Source organism: Pelobates fuscus, chromosome 9 (genome assembly GCF_036172605.1).
Source record: "Pelobates fuscus isolate aPelFus1 chromosome 9, aPelFus1.pri, whole genome shotgun sequence".
Classification (NCBI taxonomy): domain Eukaryota; kingdom Metazoa; phylum Chordata; class Amphibia; order Anura; family Pelobatidae; genus Pelobates; species Pelobates fuscus.
In genome coordinates this window covers 11,630,466-11,649,847 of record NC_086325.1, presented here as the reverse complement: position 1 = coordinate 11,649,847, position 19,382 = coordinate 11,630,466, and the positions used below count along the sequence as shown (strand labels likewise).

At 44.4% G+C, this 19,382-nt stretch overlaps 1 protein-coding gene across 1 annotated transcript in view; it reads left to right on the top strand.

The window, feature by feature from the left end:
* LOC134572291 (cytochrome P450 2A13-like) overlaps positions 1-19,090 on the top strand; it is a 20,383-nt gene extending 1,293 nt beyond the window's left edge. The window contains exons 2-9 of the mRNA XM_063431170.1: positions 122-284; positions 973-1,122; positions 2,515-2,675; positions 16,412-16,588; positions 16,701-16,842; positions 17,283-17,470; positions 17,573-17,714; positions 17,823-19,090. Coding sequence (XP_063287240.1) covers positions 122-284; positions 973-1,122; positions 2,515-2,675; positions 16,412-16,588; positions 16,701-16,842; positions 17,283-17,470; positions 17,573-17,714; positions 17,823-18,013 — 1,314 coding nt within the window. The 3' untranslated portion in view covers positions 18,014-19,090. The remainder of the gene's footprint in view (positions 1-121; positions 285-972; positions 1,123-2,514; positions 2,676-16,411; positions 16,589-16,700; positions 16,843-17,282; positions 17,471-17,572; positions 17,715-17,822) is intronic.
* Positions 19,091-19,382: the final 292 nt, after the last annotated feature.

The following is a 19,382-nucleotide window of genomic DNA, read 5'->3' as shown; positions in this document are numbered from 1 at the left end:
CTAAGAAGAAAAGGAGAAATAAATATACTTACAAAACATGATCTGGGATATAACGAATAAGGGAATGAACTGGAACTACATGTGAAATCACCACAAGTGTCTCTTCTGTGTCTGTCCACAGCTTAGTAAGGAATATGGACCAGTGTACACAATTTACATGGGCAGCCGGCGTGCGGTTATGCTCATTGGGTGCAACGCGGTGAAAGAAGCCCTGGTGGATTACAGTGATGTGTTTAGTGGCCGAGGGACCATGGGTGTGATTGGCATATTATTAAATGATTATGGTAAGTCACAAAAAAATATTAATAAAGACACTATTTCACATGATGTACTCTATTCTGCTAAACTAAAAATAGCAATAAAAAGGAAAGCACTCAAGAATTTTTTTTCTATGTCCAGATTTTCTAGTCCTTGCCACCCCTTAGATGTGGTTTTCCTCCTTACCTGGGTCCCCAGTGTACTCCGAGTCTCCCTGGTGGTCAAGCCACAGAAGCCACCTCGGTCTCCATCCACTGGTTGAGAGCATCGGCTGCCCACTCTTAGCCAGTGACTGCCATTGTGTGCAATGCACAGAATTGATATTAGCCAGCCCAGAAAAGAGTTCTGGGTTGGCTCATTAAATCCCATTGACACTGCTATAGGTGGAGTTAGACCTTCTGAACGTTGAGAAGTTAAAACCCTTATGTAGATAGTAAAATTCTGTGAATATAGACTCCAAGCACCATGGTCACTTCCAATCATTGAAGTAATCAGGGCACTGGGAGTAATCCATTAAACTTCTTGCTTATCACATTAATCATTGTGATATTGGACAAGGAAACTAAAATTTCGTATGTTGTTTTTATTTTTTAATATGTGTACAAAATCTACAAAATAATTATTTAGACAATTCAAGAAATATCATCAGCTCATAGTAACTCTCAATGTGAATAGATTCAGATTTGTCTCATTTTCTTTACATTATGTCACTAGGAGTCATCCTGAGCAACGGGGAGAGATGGAAGACAATGCGTCGATTCTCTCTCATGACTTTGAGAAATTTTGGAATGGGGAAGAGAAGCATTGAGGAAAGAATCCAAGAGGAAGCTCGGTGTCTTGTGACGGAGTTTAGAGAGAACAAAGGTTAGCATAAACAAAACTTACCTGAATAATCTGTAACATTAAAGTTTCATTTACAATTTACAGGAACACTACAGTCCTAGAAATGCAAACTTAATCTTGACACTATAATTTAGAAAATCCCTGTTTCATGCCATCCGCAGGAATTTTCTCAGGGGAGAATGGGAGCATAATTGTAATGACATCCATGCTCGGTGTAACAGTTTACCAGGAGTTGGAGCCCAGTTGCAGAAGATGGCACAGGGAGGAGGCAAAAACCAAAAGCGCAGTACAGATTAAGGGGAAATCCAAAGGCAGGGTCAGACGAGAGGCAGAAGTCAGGACTGGCAGCGGACTATCGTAGTAGGTAAATCAGTCAGCAGAGTAGCAAAGATCCGGAAGGAAAAAAAAAAAAATGACCAGATATTAGGTCTCAGGCAGAGCTGTCGTTTACAGCCTGCTGATTAGGGCTGCAGGTGGATCAGCACTGCTCTTTACAGGAAAGGAGTCAGGAAGCAAACTGATACTGAAGCCCCCTGGTGGACAGCATGATAGAGAACCTGACTAGGATGTTGGAGCTGTGAGTTCAAACCCAGCCAGGTTTCTTAAAGGGGCCTTGCTGTCTGCAGGGTTGGGGGTGCACCATAACATTCAGCCCATTTTTGCAGGGGATACAAAGCAACCCTGAAAAAAAAAAGTGTATGCCAGCCCCATAAGTCATTGTGTGTGTATATAAACAAGTCCAAACTCTTGCACTCCAATTCTAATGTTATTACCCGGTGCCCAGTCACATCAATTATAAATTCCAAACAATACCGGCACTCTGGAAAACCAGGTACTCGTTTCAGCTCCACATTGGAGCTTTTATCAGGACAACTCAACATACAGCCATTAATGTATAAACCATTGGCAACAAAAGTGAGTACTCCCCGAAGTGGAAATGTCCAAATTTGTCCCAATTAGTGATTTTCCCTCCCCAGTGTCATGTGACTCATTAGTGTAACAAGGTCTCAGGTGTGAATGGTCTTGATAGCTACCACTGCTGCCGGGTTTAAATGTCTGCAAAACAAATTCAAATATCAAATTCTATCCAAAAGTCATCTTGTGTCCCCTTGGCTGCAGGAAGACTGGTCTAGGACACTGGGTTGACCTGATTTTCAAAAACGTGGGTATGACTGTATGCATCATCTATTCCATAGTTTTGAAAATATTTTGTTTTAATTCGCTGTGCTTTTATGTATATGTGTTTATATATTTCTAGTATGTAATTTGTGTAAAGTAATTGGAGTTAAATATTTCTTTGTTTTGCAGATATTTTATCAAAATTAAATACAATTATTTAATATTTTATATTCAATATAAATTTCTCAATATTGCATTATCTTGACTTATTAAACATTCCATGTTTCTTCGCAGACACCCCATTTGACCCAGCACATCTATTAGGACAGGCTGTATCTAATGTCATTTGCTCCATTGTATTTGGAGAGAGATTTGACTATGAAGACAAGGACTTCAAGAACCTTCTGATGTACATGAGAGACCTCTCCATGCAACTGACTTCAGCCTCGGGGCAGGTAACTACCGTATATACTCGAGTATAAGTCGACCCGAATATAAGCCGAGGCCCCTAATTTCACCCCAAAAAACTGGGAAAACGTATTGACTTGAGTATAAGACTAGGGTGGGAAATGCAGCAGCTACTGGTAAACTTCGAAATAAAATTAGATCCCCCAAAAATTATTGTGACGAAACCAACCTCGCCACTGAGAACTGGAGAAGCCTGGTTGCTAGCCTCCTGCCCTGCGACTATGGCCCCTGGACATATTGCACTGTAAAAACTATATTTGGGCATGTAATAGTTTATATTACTGCTACTGGGCCTTTAAGGGCCATCCGTGGACCTATTGGGACTTGTGGGATACTGTACCTTTAAGACTGTAGAGCATATTACAGTAATCCTGCCTTTAGTCCTTTAATATCATGTATGCATTTATGTGTTCAGTTAACCTGGGTTATATGTATGCAGCATTCACTGATTGTTCGGTAGAATCACTCCATTCAGTATATTGAGTGAAACTACCGAACAACCAGACCACCCAGGAATAAGTGTGCCTCCAATTACCGTTTGCAACAATGTTGCAAACGGGTAATTGGCAATCAGTGTAATGTATTCTTTGTCCTCTGGGTGGCCGCCATTCGGGAAACGAACACGTGGCGGCGGCCATCTTAAACTACCGAACAGCGGTGTTTTGCCGTCGAGTGTCTGGAACTAAAATCGGACACTTGACTAGGCAAACACCGCTGAGACCTCCATACTTCCAGAAATTCGTATAGAAACTACCGAATGACCCGCCGTTCGGTAGAAAGAACCCCACAAACAAGGGAATTCATTCAAACCCTCTCCAGGCTCTATAACACAGGCAATTCGTCTGTTTTCATTCCCTTGTTTGTGACCGACCGCAGGGCCAAAATGCATGGAACTGTTTTCGGATACTTTACCCATGCGGTCGGTCAAATCTTTGGAACCCCATATCTCCTGAACCGTTCATCCGAATGACTTGAATTTTGAATATGTTGTCCCCCTGAATAAGGGCTATCCAGCGATGCTGGATTGAAAGGTGTACCCCCTGTTTTTGGGGTACATCCAGAACTTGGCTGAAAAGGTGTACCGGATAATTGGGTTTAATGTTATCTGAGGGGAGGGGATGTGTGGGCTGAACCATGTATGTGATTGGTTATTTTATGCCTCCCCCTGGGTGTGGCCTGTATGTGTACTCATGTAATAAAAACCAGGCTGGGTGCCCCAGCACCTCAGACCACTGCTTGACCCACAACACGGAGCCTTGTCTCGTTCTTGGGGGGATTCACTGTATGCTGTTGGAGATTGACTGCTAGGAGTGTAAGCTGATGTCCGCTTTTCCTATTCATCTGCTAGCAGCTATTCGTGAGGTTCCAGCTTGGAGTGCTATCTTATTCCCTGGTATGCAGTTCGGGAGTTTGATGCATTCGCCTGTATCTAGTTCGTGAGTTTTGATGTTCTGCAGTAGCTGTGCCTTTCTGAGAAAAGGGGATTATCGCCTAAACGGATTTTAACCCCTCATATGCTGAAACGGTCCGTTACAATTGGTGGCAAGCGGCGGGATCGTTCCTACAGCCAGAAGGACAGCTACAGAACACCATTGCTTTGCATTTTTACAATTTGAGGGCAACGCATGTCTGAGTACAGCGACCCTGACAGCACCAGGATGGAACCAGCAGTGGAGTACGATGAGGGTGACATGGATGACCGGGATGCATTAAGGAAAGGCATCTGGTAACAGGCCCTGGATAACGTACAGTACCAGCGGGGCAAGAGTCTCCCCAGTGAAGAGCAGCGATGGCAGACACGACTGGCACTGCGGATGCCCTTCCTGGGAGAGCAGCCCCTGAAGGGATGGGTGAAGGAACTAGAGCACCGGGTATGGCAGGAGCTATGGCTGGAGGATGCCTACCAGGCGCTCTGGTGGTATATGGCACAGTATATACCCTGGACAGCCGAACATGACAAGCCAGAGGGAGAAGAATTTGATGGTCCTGGCTTGTTATGGGAGTCCTTTGCAGAGCCTGGCTTCGGGAGCCCTGCGCAAACCAGACTGCAGGACATTTTCTATGAGAGGGAGGCTAGGCATGAGTGGGATGACCCCCATGAGGTAGAGCAAGACCTGGCTCACCTAGCAACCCTGGAGTGGGAACTGGAGCAAAACTACCAAGATCTCTTCCACTTCATTGGGAAGGCTCAGCAGGACAGTAAGGTGACAGACCCAGATCCAGACCCTTTCCGCTGGGAAGATATTGTAGAGATTTACTGGGAAGAACCCCAGGTGGCCGGTAGAGATGGGACCGAGGTCTCTCCACCGGTCCTGCAGGGAATTGGGAGCCCAGTCTCCATTCCCCAGCGGCAGGCTGAGTTACAGGGGGCAGAGGTAGTTTGTCCCACCCCCCAGCAGCAGAGTGATATGCCGGGAAGGCAGTGTGAAGTGCAGGGAGAGGAGAGCAGCGTCCTCCCTCCCCAGCGGAAGGCTGAGTTACAGGGGGCAGAGGTAGTTGGTCCTACCCCCCAGCAGCAGCGTGATTTTTTGGGAATAGAGAGCCCAGTCTCCTTTCCCCAGCGGCAGGCTGAGTTACAGGGGGCAGAGGTAGTTGGTCCTACCCCCCAGCAGCAGCATGATTTTTTGGGAATTGGGAGCCCAGTCTCCATTCCCCAGCGGCAGTGCGAAGTGCAGGGAGAGGAGAGCAGCGTCCTCCCTCCCCAGCGGCAGGCTGAGTTACAGGGGGCAGAGGTAGTTGGTCCTACCCCCCAGCAGCAGAGTGATATGCCGGGAAGGCAGTGTGAAATGCAGGGAGAGGAGAGCAGCGTCCTCCCTCCCCAGCGGCAGGCTGAGTTACAGGGGTCAGAGGTAGTTGGTCCTACCCCCCAGCAGCAGCGTGATTTTTTTGGGAATAGAGAGCCCAGTCTCCTTTCCCCAGCGGCAGGCCGAGTTACAGGGGGCAGAGGTAGTTGGTCCTACCCCCCAGCAGCAGCATGATTTTTTGGGAATTGGGAGCCCAGTCTCCATTCCCCAGCGGCAGTGCGAAGTGCAGGGAGAGGAGAGCAGCGTCCTCCCTCCCCAGCGGCAGTGCGAGGTGCAGGGAGAGGAGAGCAGCGTCCTCCCTCCCCAGCGGCAGGCTGAGTTACAGGGGGCAGAGGTAGTTGGTCCTACCCCCCAGCAGCAGCGTGACTTTTTGGGAATTGGGAGCCCAGTCTCCTTTCCCCAACAGCAGGACACTGTATTGGGAGAAGAGACAGTCGGTCTCCCTCCGCAGATGATGGAAGTATGCATGGGAGAGGAGCTTATTACCACCTCTCCCCAGCGGCGGATTATTAATGGGCAGAGTGTTCTATCGGGAGAGGAGCTTGTTACCCCCTCTCCCCAGCGGCAGTTTAATGTACCAGGGGGAGACTGTAAGCCCCCCACCGGTGCAGATGGGACCGTGGTCTCTGCACTTACCACACAGGGGGTAGGGATGGTCGGTCCTACCCCCCCACGACAGAACTATGTATCCAAGGGGGAGACAACCGGTCTCCCCTTTCAGCAGCAGAGCTATGCAACGAAAGGGGAGACAATCCGTCTCCAGCAACCAGGCTCCAACCAGACTACTCCGGTGGTAGTGCTGGCACCAGGACAGAGTACCGCTGGTCTCTGCCCACTCAGCAACCCACCAAGGCAGCCTACCGGTCCCCCACACAGCCGTGGTGAGGCACCTGGACATGGACAAGATTCTCCTCTACCCAGGTGTAGTAACCATTTATTGTGGGTGGGCTGTACTGTTTTTTCTGCTTTGTGGGTGGGCTGCTGGACTAACAAGGGCACTAACCGGCAGGAGGTCAGGTACCCTGTTAGTCTTTTTGGAAAGGGGGAGAGATGTGACGAAACCAACCTCGCCACTGAGAACTGGAGAAGCCTGGTTGCTAGCCTCCTGCCCTGCGACTATGGCCCCTGGACATCTTTGGACCCCTGGACATGTGCACTGTAAAAAATATATTTGGGCATGTAATAGTTTATATTACTGCTACTGGGCCTTTAAGGGCCATCCGTGGACCTATTGGGACTTGTGGGATACTGTACCTTTAAGACTGTAGAGCATATTACAGTAATCCTGCCTTTAGTCCTTTAATATCATGTATGCATTTATGTGTTCAGTTAACCTGGGTTATATGTATGCAGCATTCACTGATTGTTCGGTAGAATCACTCCATTCAGTATATTGAGTGAAACTACCGAACAACCAGACCACCCAGGAATAAGTGTGCCTCCGATTACCGTTTGCAACAATGTTGCAAACGGGTAATTGGCAATCAGTGTAATGTATTCTTTGTCCTCTGGGTGGCCGCCATTCGGGAAACGAACACGTGGCGGCGGCCATCTTAAACTACCGAACAGCGGTGTTTTGCCGTCGAGTGTCTGGAACTAAAATCGGACACTTGACTAGGCAAACACCGCTGAGACCTCCATACTTTCGTAAATTCGTATAGAAACTACCGAATGATCCGCCGTTCGGTAGAAAGAACCCCACAAACAAGGGAATTAATTCAAACCCTCTCCAGGCTCTATAACACAGGCAATTCGTCTGTTTTCATTCCCTTGTTTGTGACCGACCGCAGGGCCAAAATGCATGGAACTGTTTTCGGATACTTTACCCATGCGGTCGGTCAAATCTTTGGAACCCCATATCTCCCGAACCGTTCATCCGAATGACTTGAATTTTGAATATGTTGTCCCCCTGAATAAGGGCTATCCAGCGATGCTGGATTTAAAGGTGTACCCCCTGTTTTTGGGGTACATCCAGAACTTGGCTGAAAAGGTGTACCGGATAATTGGGTTTAATGTTATCTGAGGGGAGGGGATGTGTGGGCTGAACCATGTATGTGATTGGTTATTTTATGCCTCCCCCTGGGTGTGGCCTGTATGTGTACTCATGTAATAAAAACCAGGCTGGGTGCCCCAGCACCTCAGACCACTGCTTGACCCACAACACGGAGCCTTGTCTCGTTCTTGGGGGGATTCACTGTATGCTGTTGGAGATTGACTGCTAGGAGTGTAAGCTGATGTCCGCTTTTCCTATTCATCTGCTAGCAGCTATTCGTGAGGTTCCAGCTTGGAGTGCTATCTTATTCCCTGGTATGCAGTTCGGGAGTTTGATGCATTCGCCTGTATCTAGTTCGTGAGTTTTGATGTTCTGCAGTAGCTGTGCCTTTCTGAGAAAAGGGGATTATCGCCTAAACGGATTTTAACCCTCATATGCTGAAACGGTCCGTTACAATTATATTAATTGAATATTTATTTACAGTGTGTGTATATAATGAATGCAGTGTGTGTGTGTTTATAATGCAGTGTTTGTATGAATGCAGTGTGTGTATGCATATGAATGCAGTGTGTGTGTGTATATGAGTGCAGTGTGTGTGTGTGTGTGTGTATGAATGCAGTGTGTGTGTGTGAGTGCAGTGTGTGTGTGTATGAATACAGTGTGTGTGTATGAGTGCTGTGTGTGTGTATGAGTGCTGTGTGTGTGTATGAGTGCTGTGTGTGTGTATGAATGCAGTGTGTGTGTATGAGTGCAGTGTGTGTGTGTGTATGAATGCAGTGTGTGTGTATGAATGCAGTGTGTGTGTGTGTGTGTGTGTATGAATGCAGTGTGTGTGTATGGATGCAGTGTGTATGTGATGCAGAGCCTTGGTGGGGGGTGGGCATTTTTTAAAAATTATTATTATTATTATTATTATTTTTTTTATATTATTAATTTTTTTAATTTTAATATTATTTAATTTTTTATTTATCTTTTTTTCGTCCTCCCTCCCTGCTTGTTAGCTGGCCAGGGAGGGGGCTCTCATTCCCTGGTGGTCCAGTGGATGGGCTGTGTAGGAGGGAGGCTGGCAGGAAGCTGTAACTTACCTTTCCTGCAGCTCTTGTCAGCTCCCTTCTCCTCCGTTCCGGTCAGCTCCCTTCTCCTCCACTGCAAGTCTCGCAGTGTGAGTGCCACGCGGAGCGTTGCCACGGTAACCCATGGCAACGCTCTGACCCCGTGGCTCTCGCGAGATTTACAGTGGAGCTGACAGGGGAGCTGACCGGAACGGAGGTGAAGGGAGCTGACAGGAGCTGCAGGAAAGGTAAGTTACAGCTCGCTGCCAGCCCCCAACAGGACCGTCGGGCTTGTAATGAGCCCGGCTGTCCTGGTCTGTATTATGGCAATGTAAGTTGCCATAATACAGACATTGACTCGAGTATAAGACGAGTGGGGGTTTTTCAGCACAAAAAATATGCTGAAAAATTCGACTTATACTCTAGTATATACGGTAATACCAAATTGGAATATAGTGAGAGAATGAATGATACATTTAATTTAATGTGATTCAAAAAACATCCTAGAGGGGGTGAGAGTGACTCCTAAAGGAGCACTCCACTTCCCACATTGTAAAAGATTTTTTTTTTTTAAATCACTGTTTAGTAGGTATACCTCCAGTGAATACATGCATATTTTTTTCATGTATGCATTCATTGGGGGTTTATCTTCTTATGAAATGCAGCCTTAGCAAGCTCTCCCCTTTTTTCCTGGAAGAGACTTTCAGATGCTGTTGCACAGATGCATGCACATCTTGCCTGAGGTTTGGAGCTTAGGACAGAGCTGAGGACAGTGGCGGATCCAGGGGGGGCATCGGACTCTCCCTCCCCCCCAAGAAAGCTGAGGCTGTCCTTTGCTCTCCCCTGCAGGGTCGGAGCTATCCAAGCGCTGGCCCTGCTATGTGCTTTCAGGGACTGAAGGGGAGATCAGATATCTCCCTCACCAGTGCACAGGAACCTTGCTGGGCAGCCGGCTGGGGGGGTAGTGAGGACTTAGGAGCTCAGCCTGCAGCTCCTCTAGGTCCTCTTCTTACAATGTTTCAAATCTCACGAGAGTGAACTCTAGCTGCAGGATCTGTAGGCTAGAGTTCACTCACCACTGGGACCACCAGAGCCTCTCCACCGAACCACCAGTAATTGAGAAATGTTCCACCACCCTGGCAAAAATAAGAAGGGAGGCGGAACATAAAATATATGATTTAAATAAAAAATTAAAAATATATATATTTGCTTTAGACTACACACACAAACTGCCCCCCCACACACACAAACACTGCCCATCACACACACACACTGCCTCTCACACAGACAACACACTGCCCTCTTACACACACACACATACACTTCCCCTCACACACACACGCACAGCCCCCTTAGACCCACACACACTGCCCCTCACACACACACTGCCCCCTCACACACACACACTCACACTGCCCCCTTACACACATACACTACACCTCACACAAACATACACACACACACACACTGCACCCCTCACACACACATGCCTCCCCATACACACACACTGCTACCTCACAAACATGCTGCCCCTCACACACACACTCCAACCCTCACACACACACACACACACACACACTGACCCCCATACACACACACTGCCTCCCATACACGGACTGCACCCCTGCACCCCACACACACACAGACACTACACCCCACAAACAGACACTGTGCTCCTCACACACACTGCACTCCTCGTACAAACTGCACTCCTCACACACACACACTACAAGCCCTACCCCCTAATACAGCCCCTTGCTGGCAGAACCCATGTACATTGTCAAACTGTTCTTAAACGGCTTGACTGCTTACTCAAGGAGGGCACCACAGCACTCTTGGAACCATAAACTCTACCGAGAGCTGTAGTGATTTTTGTGCCTGGATTGTCCCTGTAATAATCTCCAAGTTCCCCTCGCAAGATTCAGTTCTGGATCCGCCCCTGGCTTAGGAGCTGGTCTGAGGTATGTGAGGGAGGGGGAAGCAGGCACACCTGACAGTTCTGTTAGCTCAGGGGACCTTACAGAAGTAGGAAGGAATCCTCCCTGGCTGATTGACGGACACCCAGGGAGGTGTGGGGTTCCCTAGTTAATTCACAAAAGTGTTGATTTCTCACAGAAATCAGCACTTTTATAAACTGGGGTTAAACTATGATACTCCACACTTATAAAGCACTTTAGCAAGCTGAAGTGCTTTTGGGGTGTGGAGTGGTCCTTTAACCCCTTAAGGACCAAACTTCTGGAATAAAAGGGAATCATGACGTGTCAGACATGTCCTGTGTCCTTAAGGGGTTAAAGAGTTTACTATAGTTTGCCCTCTTACCTGATCCTGACGGCTGCCAAAGGTCCTCTGAAGCAGGGATTATGACATATATATATATATATATATATATATATATATATATGTAAAAGGCCGAAGGCCTGTATTTGTGGGAGGAGTTAGCGTTCCTATATAAACGCTACTCCCCCCTTCCTACCTTGACGAGGCTTGCGCTGTTCACTCCTGGCCTGCCTGCCCCTCCGTCAGCCGAAACTTCCAGTTCCCGTCGCACTTCCGGTCCCATCATCCTCTCCGCTTCCCGCCCGTTCGTGCAAACTCACGAACCTCCAAACAACCGAACACCAGGTAATCGGCGGGATTAACCGCGCCCGGTCACTTTTTCTGTCTATACTGCCACTTTTTCATGTGAACAACACACATGTGAATGAGCTAACTACCGAACGGGCACATACGCACGAATGTAATAATACACAGCACTATTTAAACTGGTATTGCTTTCACGCATAACTTGCTTGCATTTTTTACACTATTCCATATTCTAGCTCTCTCCTTTTGGATCATTGAATATCTAATTGCGTCTGATTATTATGGTAGTTGGTCAGGGATTCTATGACCTGCGGCACTCTGCTGATCATGGAATCCTAACAGAACCCGGGCAGTCTCATACAGTTGTGGATAAAGATAAGCTTACTGGTGCACTCAGTGTGGACATTGATACTGCATTTCCCTTGGCTATTTCTGAATACTTTCTATTTGGCTGTGGGTAGGACTATTTCTAAACAGCTTCTATCCACAGACCCGACTACGATAGTAATGCACGCTTCCATCTAGTATGGACATTTAACAGTAAAATATGTAGGGTTTGCAGAAACTCCCAGGGGTATTACAATACATTATCCATATAGGGGGTACCCCATAATGTAGTATTAGGCATGTGTACTGCAGCCTCCTGTAACCGCGCATTGAGTGTGTCTACGACGGGATGGAGAGTTTGAGAATTTGCCTAGGGCTTGATGAAGTCTTAAGCTGGTTCAGTGAGAATTGGGATCAGTTAAGATGGGGAATGCCAGCTCCGGCCCTCAGGCTGAAACATGCCATGAGTATGTTATGTGCTGTTTATACATGAAAAAAAAGCCTGTCCTTCGTTACATTCCTACTCTCCTTCCATCCTCCCTCGCCATCGCTCCCCCTGTTTACTAGCCCTGACCATGTAGCCATGGTAACACACTTACGTGTGACATAACTTTTACGCTGACCTCACCCCGAACTTATGACCTATAAAAATGCTGCTTCCTTATCCTTTTCTGTGCCAGAACATAGCATTAAAACGTCGTCTGTCAGGGAAACCTGCAATGAATTGTTCCACGAACCATTACTATACCAAAGCCACACCACCATGGCATTTCTCCACCAATCCCACCCTATTAAATGCCTGGTGATATCCATTTATATTAAATAAAGTGTAGCAAACTATTCTAATAACAGCTCTCGTGCATAAACATAATAACTCACGAATCAATAGGCATGCACGCGGTCAAACAAATCAAATTTCATTCACTCAACGTAGCAATGAGAAGCCCCATACAGAAACTCTCACCTTTCAGTTCTAAAATTCCAAGCATGTTGTTCGGCTAAATCAGTGTGCAATCCTATACAAATACATGCACCAACACTGAAAAAATTGCTAATTGCATAAACCTACCGTTAAACAACTGTTATAGGTGGTTACATCGGTGCAAGCAGGATATGTAGTTATGGCATGATATGTTTAATTACATATGGAAACTATTAATTATGTTTCAAATTAATTTTTGTTTAATATAGCATTGCTAGTCACAGAGTGTCAAGTAGTCCTAATATGGTCAATAATACATCAATATGGACAATCATTCAGAATTTGTCTCATGTATATGTGTGTGCATGTGTTTGTTCATATTGGCATTTTGTCCTGTCAGAATTCATTTCAATATCTTGTCGCTTACCAACCTGTCCCATTGATTTCTTTGTTCCTGGTACATCAGTTCAGTACCGGTTCAAATGGATACGCTAACACTACCCGAAACAATGATCTGTACCACACATATACAACCATATTCTGTTCCGTATTATACCCATTCCCGGCTAAGGGAATCATTAGTACATAGCACATTTCAATTCGCGCACTCACTGTTCCGGTAATTTACTATGGAACTTAAGCACCTATAGGAATAATGTTACTATATACCGGTTACCTGTTAAGAAGGGGTCATTGGTTATTTTCTATAGATCTATTAGGAAACCTAAACAGCATGTAATTCAGTGAGAGTTTAAATTCCCTCATTCATGCAGAATGCCTAATTTAAGTCTAACAAGTATCACGTCCATTCATTGGTACGTTGTTATCGGATTCAGACCGATCAGTTTGTCACTGCAATTGCCAATCTCAATTACATTTACGTTTAGTTTCACATCAATGTTACCTATTATCTTCTGTTTAACTACAACCCATTAAGTAACTTAATATCCATAAAGCATAATCTAATACGGTTAATTAAGAGGTCAATATTTTAGAGGTAACCGTAATGTTTTCCTTTCCTTTTAAAACTACACCTTAATTTCACATTTTAGAACAGCATTTTACTATTTAGATAGTTACTGGTGCATTATTGTCTCCTGTCTCTATCAGTTACAAATACAATTTTGTTTACGTTTCTATCTACTGCCTCTACAGGCCACGCATTTCTACGATGGGTTATTGGGGGGGTACGGGGGCTTGATTTCCCACCTTGCCTCATCAGACCACGGCACCACTCGATAACTCGTCATATGCTCATTCGAATCACTATCTCTAAACATTCGCCCTGGTTCTCACAAACCTTGCTCATTTCATCCTCCTCTTTTCTTCAGGCAGTACCATGCTTTCATGGCATGAAGCTTCAAGGATCTATAGAAGCTATCCTGGGAATCTTCAGCACCCTCTGGGTCTAAAGATACTATACTATCAGCTATATCTCCTCTCCCACAACTACAGTTCCTTCCTCTTCTTTCTTCCTCCTTTCCCTCTCCTATAGGGACCTCAAGGTACTTTTACAAACCACAACTTGGGTGCCTCTAAATACATTACATTACCCCTTTATCAAGCCCCTGTCTAGGGTCAGAGAACTGGCTATCTAGGCTTAGGAGCTGGCCTTAGATGTACAAGTAGCTGGTCCTGCGAGGCCAACTCCCCAATCTCAACACAGAGATTTTCGCCCCTCTGCCCAAATCATAGTTAGAGCCTCGCATTCACCCACCTATCGGGTTTATAGTCAGGGTCTCACCTGTCACGTTTTTGGTCTTTTACTGTCACCGAGAGGCCGACACCCTGCCACCACGCTAGTGGCTCGAGCCCCACGTCCAAATCATAGGTAGAGCCTCTCACCAGCCGCTTGGCAATTAGCAGGGCCTCACATGTCACAGGGTAGATAGCTTTTCGCTTCGGCACTAGTTAGCCAGCCAGTTCTACATAAACTCAACTGTGTTTTATTGTTCAGTTCAATTGTTGTTGTGGTTTTCTTTTTCAGCATGTCCCATGAAGCCAATAACAGGAGAAGAACCGTCTCTCTCTCTCTAGCGCAACCGCTAAGCCGTACACCCCCACTAAGCTTGCTGTCCTCAGCATACCTCTATTATCATACATGCCAGGCTCTTTTAGATCCCAAACTATCCCCAGGAGGGTTTACACAAACACTTACTCCCGCCAACGCACAGAGTAGGGCCATGCATCTCCCTCCCCCTCCCCCTCACTATCTGAATACTCACCCACTAATTCAGAGTAACTTTAGCACAAGAATATAGTTCTAGCGAATAGAGATTATGTTACTTATGCATCATATGCCTTGGGACTCATGGCAACCGTATACCCTAATTTGAATGTCATATATATACAAGGTAAATAAGAGTGGTCGTTCTATTTAGGTCTGTCCCCGCGCTTGGGAACAATTACACACGGGTTCAACACTTGGTTGAGGTCACTCCCCGTAGACACTTTTTCCCCGTCGTTAATTAAGAATTCTTCGTTCCTCACCCAACTGCCAAACACCCAACCCAAACTCCACATTTTGACGATGTAATCCGGTCTAACCTGGCTATTGGCACACAGCAACAAGTTGTCACGAATAGCCGTATCCACTAACACTAGATTACACACAATAGCAATGTTGACATTCTTCTAGGGTTTCCAGTGGAATACCACGTCCACAAGTGTACAATTCAAATTATGGTCTAATTTGCCGCATTTTGCCCCCTTCAATTTTCAGACGTATCAAACTCTTCCCTTTCAGACATACAGCAACACCTTCTGACAGTCATATTCAAACCATACTCCTTTTCCTTAAAAGCTTACTCAACAAGGGCTTCAAGGTATAAGTAATCGATTCGTCACCCTGCAAATAACATACCACCGCGATGGAGTTCCGGGTGTCATCAGTCTCCCTAGACAGCATTTGAATTACACAACCAGGTCATATACACCTGGCTAATGAACCTTATTTTGCTTCCTGAGTCCTAGGAACTTCTCAATTAAAGCTAATCCGACAGGCATTGTATCTCACCAAGAAGACTTCAAAGGGTACGGCCACTATCTCATGTCATTCCAACAGTCTAACCAGAATTAAGTCACTTACACTAGGCAATCACCTAACTACTCAAAGTCGATTCTACATTTAACTCTATGCATTAAATCAGGTTGGGACCCTGCCTCTCAATAAGACATCCGTCCAAATAGGACCACATCAATCACATCCAGTAGTAGGACGCCAGCACACAGGATCAATTGGGTTCACTTGGAATCAGCTAAATTTTACAGATACATTCCGCAACGGGGGAAGAGGTAAGGCAAGCGTATCTTATATTGTAATCATGTTACTATAAGTTTGTTTTCCTGTATTTCTTTTTGCCTCCTTTTACAGGCCTACCCCTATGTCGGTCCACCACACCGACTTAATTTCCAATCACAAGGTATATAACGATCACGATATTAACCGACCACAAGTGAAATGCCGAAGTCCTGCATTTGTGGGAGGAGTTAGCGTTCCTATATAAACGCTACTCCCCCCTTCCTACCTTGACGAGGCTTGCGCTTTTCACCCCACCCACCTTACCCTCTTACCTATAAAGTCTTTCGGGAGGCCCCCTTTTACAGGCCTACCCCTACGTCGGTCCCGGCACACCACACCGACTTAATTTCCAATCACAAGGTATTTCACGATCACGATATTAACCGACCACAAATACATATATATATATATATATATATATATATATGTATTCTGCAAAGCTGTAAAAGGATGCCAATCCTGCAACTCATTCATTGGCTGAGAATGTCAGCTTACTGTGCATCCACATTTATACAGAACTGACATTAGCCGCCCTGGAATTGGGCTGGCTCATTACACCCCACTGATGTTGCTGTAGCTGTAGTTACACTTCCGACAGCAATGTGATTAAACTAAATATGCTAAGTGTTGCAAAGTAAAATGCTGAACATACAGACTCCAGGCACCGTGGCTACTTAAAATCCACTGACGTGGTCATGGTGTCTAGAGTAAACCTTTAATAGAAGTCAACTATTTTTACAGCTTCTTCAGTTGTTCCCATATGTACTCCAGTGGGTCCCTGGGCCTCATCAGAATATCTTCAAAAACATTTCAAGATTGAAAAGCTATCTACTGAACCAGGCAAAATCTCACCAAGGAACGTTGGATACAAACTGCCCACGAGACTTCATAGACAGCTTTTTGATTAAGATGGAAGAGGTAATTCTGTAGAACAGAAACTGATTTACAGTATAAACTCCACATTTATAATTTTGACGGGTTAGAAGGTACCGTAATTTCTAAAAAACAAAACATTCAAAATATTTCCCAGGAAAAAAACAAGGCCAGCACAGAATTCCACAATGACAACTTATGGAGAACAGTATTTGATTTGTTCTTTGCTGGGACAGAGACTACAAGCACAACGATGAGATATGGCTTCTTGATTCTTCTCAAACATCCAGAGATACAAGGTATAAATGCTCTTTATTCATTTATTTATTTAACAGTCCTTGAAGTTCTTTTTCCAGAGTGTTTTGAAAAGTATAACAATTGCTGGCAGACTTGGTCATAGACAGGGGAAAAAAACTGGAGTAGAACCCTATTTTTGTGAAACTTTATTTTAGTTAAACACTAGTCAGGAACGTATTCAGTCCTTGGGTTCATAATGTAAGTTGTTGAGTCAGTGTTTAATTGTAACATGTGACAGCTCATGGAATGATTCTGGTTTGAGATAATGTGGTAATGTGGAGAAGGGACAGGATGGTTCCTATTCTAGATACAAGTTTGACCTGATATCATTAGTATGCAAGATGCCTCTCAGCATGTTTTTGTTTGGAAGTATATGTATTGGAAATTGTGTATTACTATATAGTTGTCCTACATGCATTTCTTTTCTGTTTATTTAATTTAGAGAGGATCCAAAAAGAGATTGATGATGTAATTGGCCAAAATCGATGTCCATCAATTGAGGACCGGAGTAAGATGCCATTTACTGATGCCGTCATCCATGAAATCATGAGATTTGCTGATATTGTCCCCATAGGGCTTGTTCATGAAACTAGCAAAGACACAACTTTCAGGGGATATCACATTCCCAAGGTTAGTAAACTATGGAGCAATATGTGTGGACATGAGATACTCTTTGTCACTCTTTCTTCCAGCAAACATGGCACTGTGCTCTTGTTAATTTTTTCATTTCAGGGTACGTTGGTTTTGCCAATATTGACATCTGTTCTGAAGGACCCCAAATACTTTAAAAACCCTGAAGATTTTGACCCAAATCACTTTCTGGATGAGAATGGGTGTTTTAAAAAGAATGATGCCTTTCTGCCGTTCTCTCTAGGTAATGACATTGCATTAGTGGTTATTATTTTATATGTTTATAAGAAAAGAAAAACGAATTCCATGAGCGACAGACTAACATTCTTATCTTTCATACCTTCCTCTCCAGGTAAGCGTGCGTGTGTGGGAGAGGGCCTGGCTCGCATGGAGATCTTCCTCTTTATCACGACTGTCTTGCAAAATTTTACTCTGAAACCAACAGTGGAAGAGAAAGATATTGACATCACGCCAGAGCCCAAATCTAATGCTTCCAGATCTCGGGTCTACCAGATGTATACTGTGCCTCGCTTAATGTCCTGAATGATGAAATTAGACCTTTGACATCCTATGTGAACAACTCACTTTTTTATGACTTTGATGTTAGTGATTGCTGGACTGCATACAAAGTCAGACCACACTGATTTTGGCTCTAGGAGAGTTTGTTTATTGATGGGTACGCTATAATTAGTAGCGGAGGATATGCTGGAAGTCACATATTCCCACACTCGATATATATATATACTGGTTGCAAAATTATAATTAATATGAATAATAAAGCTTTCTAGACATACAAACAATACATGATTAATTGTACTCTAGCAGATAATAATAACATCTTCCTGTTTATCTAACTTTCCTCAGGACTCACACAAGGACAAGACAAATGGGTAGAAAAACAATTGGAAAAAATAGAAATAAAAAAGTGTAGAAGTTATGTTTGTCTGCAAAAAGTACAAGAAATATAAAAAGAGATCCGGGCACACAGGTTAATATCCAATGCAGACTTTTAATGGAGACAACAAGGAAACGTTCTGACTCTGCTGAGTTGAAATGTTGCCTTTTGGTACCCAATAAAGGTCTGCATTTGATGTAAGCTTGTGTTGACGGACCTCTTTTTCTATTTATTGAACCAAAGGGTTGTGTCATCCTTATCCTCATGGCTGCAGCTGAAGATCCGGTTTATATACTTGTGCCGTCCTTGGCTTTTTGTTTTCTGCTAAAAATGCTGGACCTGCAAAGAAGCAGGCAGTTCTGAACAAATGGCAGCTATGAATACAGCTTCACGCTATTTACTCTGGGTTATTTGGATCAACAGCAGAAACAGGTGTGAAAAAGGCTGAACTTGATGGATGCATGTCTCTGTTTGGCTACGTAACTATGTAAGGCTGAACAGCCCATTAAAATTTTCTTCTAATAACTATAGGACCTCCATTTCCTCACACAACAAATGTAAAGCAAAAGAGAAAAAAAAATGTGTTTTTGATCGCATGACCTTTTATAGTTATCTTTTATTTTGCAAGATACCTAAGGGATAGGATGTAAAACTTGGAATATAAAAGTATTTCATTTAAAAAAGAGAAGTTACTACATTAGAAAAAAATATTTTTTGTATTAAAAAAAAAAGTGAGAAATGTTGAATTCCCATTTAAAGGAAGGTAATCGGTTTGTACAAAAATCCCAGTTGAGTCAAAGGTTTATGGGGTTTATGGCTAAGTTATTGATCCAGAACAGTCAGCAATTCTGTCAGATGGTTTATTAGAATAACAAAGTGAAAGAGAGAGAAACACCATGAACTTTCTCCTAGAGTTATACTTTATAAAATAATCTTCCTATGAATACATGCAATCCTTGTCAACCTTGAGATGCAATTCAGAATACATTAGAACGATGTAAAGTAAAAATTGGGGAG